The sequence below is a fragment of the Papilio polytes genome, unplaced genomic scaffold (assembly GCF_000836215.1).
Source record: "Papilio polytes unplaced genomic scaffold, Ppol_1.0 DF821288.1, whole genome shotgun sequence".
NCBI classification, from domain to species: domain Eukaryota; kingdom Metazoa; phylum Arthropoda; class Insecta; order Lepidoptera; family Papilionidae; genus Papilio; species Papilio polytes.
The window spans coordinates 182,137-194,317 of record NW_013527916.1 but is presented as its reverse complement, the minus strand read 5'-3'; the positions used below and the strand labels follow the sequence as shown (position 1 = coordinate 194,317).

Sequence of the window (12,181 nt, the reverse complement as noted above, 5' to 3'; positions counted from 1 at the left end):
GAGCTAAATTCCCCATTCTCATCGACTTATAAATTAAAATCGTTAAATCGTTAAATATCTAGATTGATTTTAATTAGAGACTACACGGGATTGTTTGCAATAGTTAGGTTTTAATGCATGTTTTTTTAATTTTCTGATTTATGGTCTTTAGTCAATATAAAATAAGTAACTGTAAATTGATCATAAACATCTTATACGGTTATAAGACAATATTTATTTATAATCAGATTTAGATTACAACTATGGTGTTATAAGTGTCGAGTTATTAAGAAAAATGTTCGATATTGAGATGGTGGTCGGTGAGGCGTCGCGCCGCGGCCGCATCAATCACGCAGGCTCAATAATTGATCACTCCAAGCGGCCTCCCCCGACCTAATTACCTCTCTCGCCCTCCACACGCGCACGCCTCATTAAAGACCGTCTGTTGTTTGTTCTCCTAATTAAAGCGGAGCTTTATCGGCCTCGGGACCCCGTCTAATTGATATCATTGCGAGCGTTTACGATCATTGAATTACGGCCGCGATTGGTTACCGTCGGCCACGGCTATTAAACGTGACCGCACATTGTCTGCGTCTGAGCTCCAATTGACTTATTTAATCCCAGTTTATTGTTTATTTATTTATGGACAGTCGACAGAGCGTTGCGATGCGGCCGACCTCTATCCATCAACACACCTGCCCTCACTCTCTACTTCCTTTTAATATTAATTGATGTGAAACTCTCTATGAATCAAATAAATTATTATTCACTTTTCGTTACCTTAACTTATTTAAAAAAATCATCCATATGCAAAAAAGTCTTTATTACCTTCTACAAAAGTCGATCAATTATTTTCCGATAGTAAAAGTTCTCGAATTGTTTCCTTAATTCCGGATACAATATCACGCGTTATAAAATAATATTAACCCGACGCTACGAATCAAGTGGGTATATTGCGACCCAAGTGGAAAATAAGCAATTCCGTTTAAATCACAATCTAGCAACTCTCTGATACCCGTGAAATTGCCGTAACGAAATAAATGTTAAATAAAACGTAAAATAAAATTATTGTGCCTCCACAAACAAATAATTGGAACGGGAGCATACCTACCCGGAGCCAGCGGCCGTTGCTCGTTTTATGGCTTATTTGGGGGAAAAGCTTTATTGAGTTTAGCCACGTTGTCTTCTTGTCCTGCGAATGTGGTTCTTAATACTTATGATGTAGACTACAAAATCCCTTGTCGGACATCGTTGGCGTCACCACCGTGCGGCATGAAATGACTTTTTCGTTTGTATTCGCTCTTTATCCACTTAGAGTCATTCTTTTTTTTCCACTCGCAACAATTCACTTTCGGATTTCGCTAGTCGTGCTGAGTATCGTTATTATTTTATGGCATGAATAATTTTCAATGGTTTCTTTTTAACTCGTGGCATTCCTAGTTATAGCTTCTTGTGTTTGAAATAACAGAGAATTTCTTTATAATAGAACATCTATAAAATGGTACGGATAAAACAGTGCTTATTTATACTATTTTAAAAAAAATGCGTTTCATCCCATTAGATCCTAAACACAAAGATGCTATTTTAATACAAGATGTGACAACGTATGAAAAATGTAGATGTTTAAAAATTAGGATAAAATTGCTGCCTTATTAATAACTTTAGATTTGTTTATTTTATATTAATATATATGAATGAATGAATTTGTATTTATTGCCATAAAATAGAAATTACATAAAAGAACTTACTCTACAGAAAATACAATCGTGGCAAAAGGTAGCCAGCTCAGTGTATGCAGGACGGACTAAGCCGTTCCTTCAGCTGGCGCCTTAGTCTAATAATAATTTCATGTAAGAAAGGTGTAAAATAAAAAAGTAATCATAATATACTAATGTGATACGAAAGTTTAGAAGGATGGATATTTGTCAGAGTATATAGCCTAAACAGCTGAACGGATTTCGATGAAATTTGGCATAGATGTAGAGAATGCTTTGGAAGAATACATAGGCTACTCAGTTTTGTATTTTTTAATTCTACGCGGACGGAGTCGCGGGCGAAAGCTAGTACAAGATAAAAGTATTATCAAACGAACTTATAGTCACATGAAATTTAAAATCGCAGACTACGTTATATCTGAAAATAGACCTTCCGATATCAAATCTCGGCTGAAAATAGACGTTTCGATAGTAGTACTTCCTGTCGGAACTTTATCATGGCTAGATAATAATATTGTAACCACTAAACAAACAAAAAAAGTCTAATTTTGTGTCATTGTTTAATTTTTCAGCCGCTTGTAAATGTATTTTTTAAATAATAGTTGATTTTACGAATTGAGTACCTCCTTCTTTTGGGCCAGTCAAAAACAGAATCATTTTCGTTGATCAAATTAGGTGTTAAACTTTTTTATATCGTTTTTTTAACCAGTATTAGGCAGATGTGCTTCAGAATTAAATAAACAAAGAATGTTAATTTAGTCTTGTATTGCGTGGGCGAGGCAAAGGTCGCCAAACCTAGAACCCCGCGGTGACACAGCTGAAACATACGAACCACCTTTCATACTTGTTTACAATTCGGAACTATAAATTATTGTAAGGAAATAAAGTTTTAAACACGCATTCACTTTATCTGTGGAAAGAATCGATGGTTGAATGGAATTCAGCACCTTTTTGGTTCACATTTATCTACTGTCCCATTTTTTATTAATATCTTCGCTTTTTAAATAAAGTTAGATACCATTTTTATAATATTTATTTAATGCGAGATAATTAAAAAGTTATTTGATGAAATTTATCCCATTGAATAGTTTGCACTAGTTGAAACATATTTATAATATTTCGCGGGTTTTAACAATATTCTTACTTTAAGATACTATCATTTAATGAAAGCATACAAAAGCCTAAATGATCCCATTTTACTGAAAACTATGTTAAAAAAACCGTTGTCATTATCTTGTCCAGAATATCGAATTTGGTGTGAGAGGTTTTAATTACTCGAAAGTTTAACAAGTTTATTTCGTAACCCTAGTATATTGGGTTTGCTAGTTTGGTAGGATGGGCGTATGCGTAAGCTACGCCTATAAAGGAACTCACAACTCCAACAGTACAACGGACTTGGCTTGCGACGCTCATAGCGATCATTATCCGAATACTTTATGAAGCAGAAAATGGTATCACACAACACGGCCCCCAAGTGAAACCGGCGCGCGGTAGTCAGGCCGCCAGGAAGCTGAGGCGGGGAATGATGGAGAGGCGTCGATTTGGCAAAGCGGCGGGCCGCCGCGGCGCCTCGGGCAATGCCGGGCGCCGAGCGCTAGCGCACGCCTCCGAACTCCGTACTTTATGAACCGCCAAATAACTTATCACCAGTTTAATGCAATGAAATAAACGAGGCATATTTATGATCCGCGCGGATCATTGCGACGTGAACTTGCGTTTTTTTTTCCTACTTTCACTTCAAGGGTCGTAGTTGGCTCTTATTTATGGATCTAGCGGCGCGTGTGAATAACGCTAATAGTGGGGCGGTCCCCTTTGCTACTGTTTATATTTATTTGGGGTCGCTGTAATGAGTCTATCTGGCGCGCTGACTCGCGAACTCTGTGGAGAATTGATTAAAATGTTGTTAGATTCAGTCTTACGGAAGAGAGGGGGTGAATTGGGCCGGATAAGATTTTTAAGGGTTAATAAATGAGCTTTATCGCATAGTTAACTTGGAATAACGGTTTAGACGTAAACTGCGCTGCGGTATCAGGGCCTTTGTTAATAGGTCCTAAAAACAAACAAAGAAAACCCTTTAATGGCCCCGTTGTTAAAGAGCTTTATAAAAATGCCTGAGTAATTAGTGAAACCGAAATCGGCCATAAACTACTTTTTTATTGATGGCGGTACGTGATTTATTAATAGGAAGAATAACATTACTCCTGAAAATCTTTTATAACAAATTATACTGTTCCGCTTTCTTTTAATATCAGCTTTAATAAACCAAAGACAGGACAAACTAATACCTAAGTAAATAACAGTTTCAACATGAATAATAAGAAAATAAGGGTAATTATAAAACGAAAACACGACTTGAAATTGTTAGTTAGAGTTCCATTATTAAAAGCGGATTTTACTAAAGTCGAGTTTGCATTGTAAAAGTCGACCACAGAGAAATAAAGAGTGGTGTCGCAATCATTATAATGAAAGCGCGTTGGGACACGTGTCTGACAGAGGTCGGTAATGCGGGGGGCGCGCCAATCATCACTCATAGTTAGCGGACACCCACTGCTATTATGGACAGGAAAAGCACAATTTTTATCGCGGTCCCACAAAAGAGTTGTCATTGCGAATTTGTCACCGGCTTATTTGCCGGAGGGAAAACTACGAAAGTGTAATATTCCATTCTACACCGATAGATATTAATGATGCTGAAGGAAAACAGTAGAGGGTCCGTTTTCTTATAATACTCAGAACTTAAGCCACGTAGCAACCAATTCTTGCCTATTTACATTTTTTAATTTATTTTCCAGTCTAAGATTTCCATAAAACGCTTTAAGTATTGTTAAATTGAGTACTTTGAGGAGTTAAAGGAAAATTTAACTTGGTATTGTTATCGCTGAGATACCCGAATTTAATGATCAAAAAATGTACTATTGTTACTTAAGACCTAATTATTATCCGTTCGCAGGTTTAACCTTTCATTTTAAAACGTTTTTGTGCATTTAAAACATCGTCATGTTTATTTCAATTTCAAATAACAAAACAAGCTATGTTCCACGTCTACAATTCACAAGGTAATCGCTGCGACGTACTACGTTAAACAATTTAATAACGCAAACCGAGTCACGAGTACGTAACGAAAGACAAATCACTGCTACAATAGACTCACGCCATTTTCTCTTGGTTTAAAAGCAAGGGGACGACAAATAGGGCCGACACCTCTATTCAGTTATCGCGTTGCCTCACCAACGTTCCATATGTATCATAATGCATTTCGTTTTATTATCGGAAGACTGCGAGACGCGTCAGGGGAGAGAAACAAGGGTCGCTATCCTGCTATCCCGAGGCGCGGAATCATTCACACTTTTAATTTAGTTGCTCCTAATGTATGCGAATAACTTAGTAAAGAGGGTCGGTTCGCCCTCTCTCCCTCCCGCACTCACTAGCTCTCAGTTAAACAACTATCACGCATCGGGGCCCCGTAGGCTTTAATAGTTTTCCCCTCTGTACCCATACATTATGCAAATGCTCCAGTGATATGTCAGCCAGTACACTTGGGACTTTTATTGTTGTTCGTGTGTTTATTCCCTTTTATTAAGTCGGCTTTAATTAAATTTAAGCCAGCGTATTTGTTAGGCCGATTGACTGAAAGGACTTATACGTTGTGATTTATATCCACTTTGGATCATGCTTTGTTTAACGATGTACTTGAATTGTCTGAGTGTTGATTGAAATTCTGTTGTAATTACTAAAAGATTGTTATCTCCATTTAAAAATTTAACATCTTACATTTGGCGTCCTCAAAGCTACCTTCGCCTATGTGTACTTTGTACAGTCTCTGATCTGAGATCTGCGATTCGTGTTAACCAATTTGTATCAATGTAATGTTTTCTGTCTGTATTAATTTCTAAGTCGTCATCAATTATTTAATTTAGTTGTAACTAGTAGCCTAAACACTGATTTATGTTAAGGTAGCTATTAAATTACTTCTTTCTAATTTCTGTAAACAGCATTTATGTTTTTTAACACGCTTTTCGATATAAATTCCGAATTGTTAATTTACATTTAGTTAAATCGATTTATTAAATCTTAAGCAAAACTAATTTACTGTATAAACCAATAATTGAAATAATGTAATAGTTATTTGTTACTCATTCTCCGGTTTTATGTTTCAGAGTAACCCATATGCGTTAAAAGAGGGCGGCGGAGAGATGTCGGCTTGGACGTCTGCGGGCCTGCAACCCTCTGGCGGCTACTACCCCTACGACCCCACGCTAGCTGCTTACGGGTAAGTCCCATGGGTCCACGACCAGCTCGCGCCACTTTAGATAAAGCCAGCGACGTACACGGATTAACATAACACCGTCCTTATCTCGTCTAATAGATGGCTATGCGAAAGGCTCGTGTTTGTTTCGCAATTCGCTTTGACTTTAATAGATAGTATGTCGTGCATATGCCTTACGGATGTACTGTTTGTATGCACTCTAATAGAGCCACAGTTTTGAGGAGACTTCTAATGAAATATCAAATTTAAAGACATTTATAATTTTTTATCAATAGTAATATTAAAACATTCTAATAACATTAAAGTTATAGTTAAAAATTTGGTCCTTGAAAAGGTGTAGGTTTAACAATGTTCATTAACTTAAAGTAGCTTTTCTTCTAAGTTAGCCGGAGATTAGCGTGTGCTTTATTATTACCAATAATATCAAAATGTTAGTTGTAGCTGAACCACTGAAGTTTGAAAAATCCGAACGAGTGTTATTATTAAAAAAAAGTTAAAAGTCTACGCGATTATAAAAGCTATTCATCAAAACAAAGTCCACTAATCACTAAACAATTTTTTAAATAATATAATAATGGCTATAGTCCGTAAAAACTTTTAGATTAAAAAAAATATGCAATCTTTTTAGATAAAGAAAAATGCAACATAAAAGAAGCAGGATCTAAAAAATAAATATAAATATGTGACAAAAAAGTTGCTCCATGTATTTTCAGTTACGTGCGTGGCTAGTAAGTTATTCATACAGTATGTCAAAAAGCCTTAATGAGGCATTTATAATACTTTTCAAATTAACACCCTACCGCGGTTCGGGTACGTACGCACGCAACTAACTGACCCTATGTTTAGAAGTAAATACGGTGAAGGACAAAATGTCCACGGCACCACACCCGGTTTTTCTTCACCTCTTTTCTCACTCGCACTGCCACCAAAACGCGTAAGCGTGATAGAAACAATCATCAACATATTTCCACACACCATTTTGGTGCGGAGCTTTATCAATTCACAGTTTTTCATCGAAAACTCGATAACCGAGACTCGTTGTGTTGATGTTTTCATTGCACAAATATCAAATTGCCTTTCGACGCCGTATTTTATTCAACGAACCGTATCCACAAACTATAATAGTCATTTATATCGACAGAAGCGATCATGGTGCTGTCATAATAGCGTATAATGTGGACGCATCAATTAAATGCAAGTTTCACGGCGCACTCGAAAATTAATCCGCCTCATGAATCAACCTGGGAGTGGCTGGAAATAAAAACAAATCATGTTACATCAAAGCGGAGCTATGCTGACAATTCGGCTCCGTTGGACGTAATATATAGCAAGCGGTGCGTTATAATCTAAAAATAATTAGAGGCGACATTAGTTTTTATGCGTAAAAAAGACGGAGAGATAGCATCGGTTCGGGAGGCGCACGGAAATACACCGTGATATATTGCGTCTCCAATACGCGCACACAATTGTTCACTGCGCGTCCCACACATAGGATGCCGTTCCGTTACCTGAACAATAATTTATTAGTCGACACAAGTTACACAAACAACTTAACAGGCGATACTGTAATAAATTATAATAAGCAAAAACAAGCGTTCGCCCGCGAAACGACAAATTCATGTTGCAAGAATGAAATACGATCGCGAACAAAATTGTTGTATATTCATTTGAAAAGAAAAACTTCATACGAGGCTCATAAAACGTAACGGCAGCCGCAATAAGTTAGCCGGATGGAGAAAAATAATGAAACAAAGAAACAAGTACGAAAAGCTTGCAGAAACAACAAAAGTTGTGCGCGACGCGACGTAGGCGCACTTGAGCTTAGGTACCGTTGAAGTATTATTTGGAACGGTCTGTAATCCGCCACGCCCGCCGCACACCGAAATGAAAAATTACTCAGCTATTTTCAACACAAGTCTCGAGCACAGAAAAAGTACAAAAATTAGAGAAAAGAGAGGAGGGTGCACTTGTAACGTACCATTGAGATCAAAATACGCAGGAAATTACGGCGCCCCGAGCGCAAGCCGCCTCGTCGTTCCCGCATTATTTTTGTGCCAACGATTTGGGCTGTTACGTTTTAAATCAACCAAATAAGAACTTCTGTTAACGATACGTAACATTTAAACGGCTCCATCTTTTAAATTTACGTTCGACTTGATTTTCTTTGATAAATTAACACATTATTTGGTTTAACTAACAAGCGGTATGTAATAAATCTATCGCGGTGATTAACTGTACTGAGACACGGTATTAACTCGGACTTCGCAACGCTTGAGCGGTGCCTAAACGGTCTGGGTAATTAATGTCAGTGCATGATTATGGATTAGTTGACATCACTCAAGCTCAGTTGTATATTATGTCACGTGTACTCATCTCGTAGCAATTATGTATTTGAAATCGTTACTCGCCTCTCGCTTCTAATTCGATACGACCCGAGGCTCCCTCGGCGTGGGGAGGTAGTACTTATGTACAGGAATCGGGTACATAGAGGTAGGTTCGTTGTACGGGGGAGGGTGCGGAGAAGCCACAATTCCCCCAAGCGGCCAGATCGTAAACCTCTGATACCGCGAATCGAACGCATGCTCTCTCAAACATGTAGCGTAGCCTTCGCCGCCCGCCCAACCGCAGCTTTCCCTACTTCCATTCTCATCTGTTCTATTACTTTGTTCTGTCTATTAAAAACGAAATTCATTAAATTAGGATTCAATTAAAATTAGTGCGAACAAAATTGTTTAAAGCTTTATAAATAAAGCAATCGACTAATGAGGTACAAAAATAATTTTTCGTAATTTGTAAGCTTATTTGGCAATTTTTATTTAAATCATGTTATGTAGGTGAGGTATATTATGAGTCTTAAAATAAAATCTTAAAATTTAAAACATATGGTATGAATAAACGAAAATTACCAATTAAAATAACAGTATTCGAATAACTTTTAATTTTCATTCATGATATTTTCATTAAAAAAGATTAAATGTGCCGTTTATACGTCGGTTCTCTATTGGTTGTAAGACGCAAAATTAATTTAATTAATATTCAGCTACACTTTTGCCTTTTAAGGGTAAAATGGAAGAGGTTGAACGAATTTATAATTGGTTTTGTATTTCCATTGATGTCATAACAATCTTTCATTATTTTTTAAAATAACGGCTGAATGTTAAAACGACTTTTAAATATATAACATCATCTTCAATGACGTTTGTAAGCGGCTTACGAAGAAAAATTATGTATGATTCGTTTCAGTATTCGGCAGTATATCTCACTGATTCGCCACGGTCAAATTATGTCACAATATCATAAACTTTTTACAGAATTTGTCATAGCTTAGAAAAATATATATGCATCACTTCCAAATATCGTAGTTATTAAGTGTAAGAAAAAAAAACTTTTATTTACGAGTCACATTTCAAAACAAATTCATGCCTAATTTATTTCTATATTCATATAAACTCTCTAATACAAACTGGAGCAGTAAGTCATAACTTCAGTGAGGGAATCTGTGTAACTTATAAAGGGGCTATTTAAATAACGCATATATTTAAGTCATGAAACTTTTTTAAATTTGGAATTATCGTATGCAGGAAATGTCAAAACGAATTAATCCGACCATTTGTCGGGCACACACATGCGCGTGCGCACACACTGACATCGTGTACGTTTATATTTCGTTCCCAAATTAACAGGCAAAGAGTATTTCCGTTGGTGGGAGATAATTTTATACACTACATTTTTAAAGTAGGGTGCAATAATTATTATCATAAGAACTTTCTAAATGCGAACAGCAATTAAAATGTCTATAGTTTATATTTAACGTTTTAAAGTTTTATTTTTTACTAGCTGTTTGCCGCGACTTCGTTCACGCAATATTAAGATAAGTAGCCTATAATATGCCCGTCTATATCAGCTATCCTTCAGTGAAAGTCCGTTCGAAATCGGTCCAACTATTTCGGAGATACCAGAAACAAACGCGCTTTACGGACAGACAGATTGGCAGACAGACAGACAAAAAAAATGCAATTTTCGTTATAAGCAACATAAATACATTATCTTCCCAAAATCTGGAAATTCATTTGATATTCAGAATCCTTGAATTAGGTTTAACATTTCACCAAAACATCTTATTTTAATGATATCATCATCATCATCATCATCACCAGCTCACAATACGTCCCCATCGAGGGGCTCGGAGCCTACCCTAAAGTTAGGGTGACTAGGCCATAGTCAACCACGCTGGCCAAGTGCGGGTTGGTTGACTTCACACATATCTTTGAATTTCTTCGCTGATATGTGCAGGTTGCATCACGATGTTTTCCTTCACCGTAAGAACGTCGGGTAAATTATGTACATATGAAAATTCGAAAAATTGAAAATCACATTGGTACATGGCGGCGGGATTCGAACCCAAGACCTGTAGATTACAAGTCAAGTGCTTAAACCACTGAGCCACCGACGCTCTCGATGTGATAATGATATCAGATAACACTAAAATATAAACAATGATATTTCAGCCAGAAATAAAATTTTCAGTACCAAATTTAAAGTGAGAAGGGAACTAATTTTTTTGGCTACAAAATTTATAAAAGAAATTTCTCGTTAGCTTTCATTTAGCAGTAGCTTATCTATACTATTATAATAAAGCGTAAACACACACTTCTTTGTTGCCTAAGATGTCAGCAATTACAGCATATTTTCGTATAACTCTTTTTTTAATAAAAAGCCCTACACTTAGGTCACGCTTTAGGCTATAATTTTAACGCTATTAAACATAGAGGTAAATATTTTGGATAAAAACCTTAATGTGGGAAACAGACAATAAGTTGCTGCCAACATCAAGGAAGCTAGGTTGTCATCATGTCATGTTATTTTGACACTTACAATTTATAATTTGACAGATGTTAACAATGAAATAAAATTTTCATAATTTCATGCGGATGAAGTCGCACGGGAACAGCTAGTATTTAGAAAAATATAAATATTAAATACAATTACATTTATCTAAATAACTCCTATATTTCATTAATGCTACGTAAAAGCTCAAATTTAAGTGGACTGTCTAAATTAATTAGGATGCTTACGAAATAAACATCCCTTAAAGCAGCTTCAGCGCTGAATACAGTTTAGCGTTCCAGCTACGTAAAGCGGATACAAGCGCGTTAAAGCGCTGAGTTTTTAGTTTCCAGCCGTCTTTGTTAACCGCAGAGGATTTTCAAGAGCTTATTCGTGTATAACTAATGCGGTTTGGTTTCAGACGCTCTCTCTAAATATATTTTTCAGTCAGATGCTAATATAACTTTTATATTTATACGAAAGCCACAAAATCAATTCATTTAAGAGATGTCAACCTACGTTTGAATGAAATGTGTTTATCTTTTTCGTTTTCGCGTACACACTGTTAAGTTTTGTCAAATATAACAAACAGAAATATGTTATAAATTCATTCTTCATATAAAACATATACATTACTAGTTGTTTCTCGGGAATTCGTCCGCGTGGAAATAAAAAAAAAGTGAGTAGCCTATGTGTTCTTACAGACTATCCTCTACGTTTATGCCAAATTTCATCGAGATCCGTTCAGCCGTTTAGGCTACAAACATCCATCCATCCATCTAAACATTCGCATTTTTGATGTGATATTATTTTGGTTATGGAATAAAGGACTTGAGCTAGATCATATTTTCGTTAGGACTTTGTATCAATATAACTAGTGATTCTTCTTCTTAAAGTGCCTCTCCGACTAGCGAAGGTTGGCGGTCAGTTCTCCAAATTAAACAAGTGATTAAAAACAAACAAAAAAAGAAAATTTAATTTGAGATTACAATTGTCTTCTATCAATCAGTACTAATAATATAAAAGTTGAAATACGTTCATACTAACTATATCTACGTTTTCGATTCACGACTATGTTAAAAAACTTTTTTAATTTTCATCTTTCTTTTATATTCAGTATATACGAAATTAAGAAGGCAGAAATATTCCACCTTAGTTGCCTTCACCAACTAATATTTTTTTTTTTATTTTATAAACATCTTAGAAAATAATAAAATCTTCTGGGATACCTAGACTTACTAATATTATAAATGCTAAAATTTAGATATATGGATGGATGTTTGTTAAAATTTGTAGCTCGAACGTCTTAACCGATTTCGATGCAATTTGGCATAGATGTAGAGGATAGTTTGGAAGAACACATAGGCTACTCACTTTTGTTTTTTTTTAACCC

The 12,181-nt window shown here is 35.9% G+C and overlaps 1 protein-coding gene across 2 annotated transcripts in view; it reads left to right on the top strand.

Moving 5' to 3' along the window:
* The window catches only part of LOC106109516 (homeobox protein caupolican-like), a 90,093-nt gene that overhangs the window by 64,249 nt on the left and 13,663 nt on the right, over nucleotides 1-12,181 (top strand). For both annotated transcript variants that reach the window (XM_013291044.1, XM_013291045.1), the window contains exon 3: nucleotides 5,852-5,964. In XM_013291044.1, coding sequence (XP_013146498.1) covers nucleotides 5,852-5,964 — 113 coding nt within the window. The remainder of the gene's footprint in view (nucleotides 1-5,851; nucleotides 5,965-12,181) is intronic.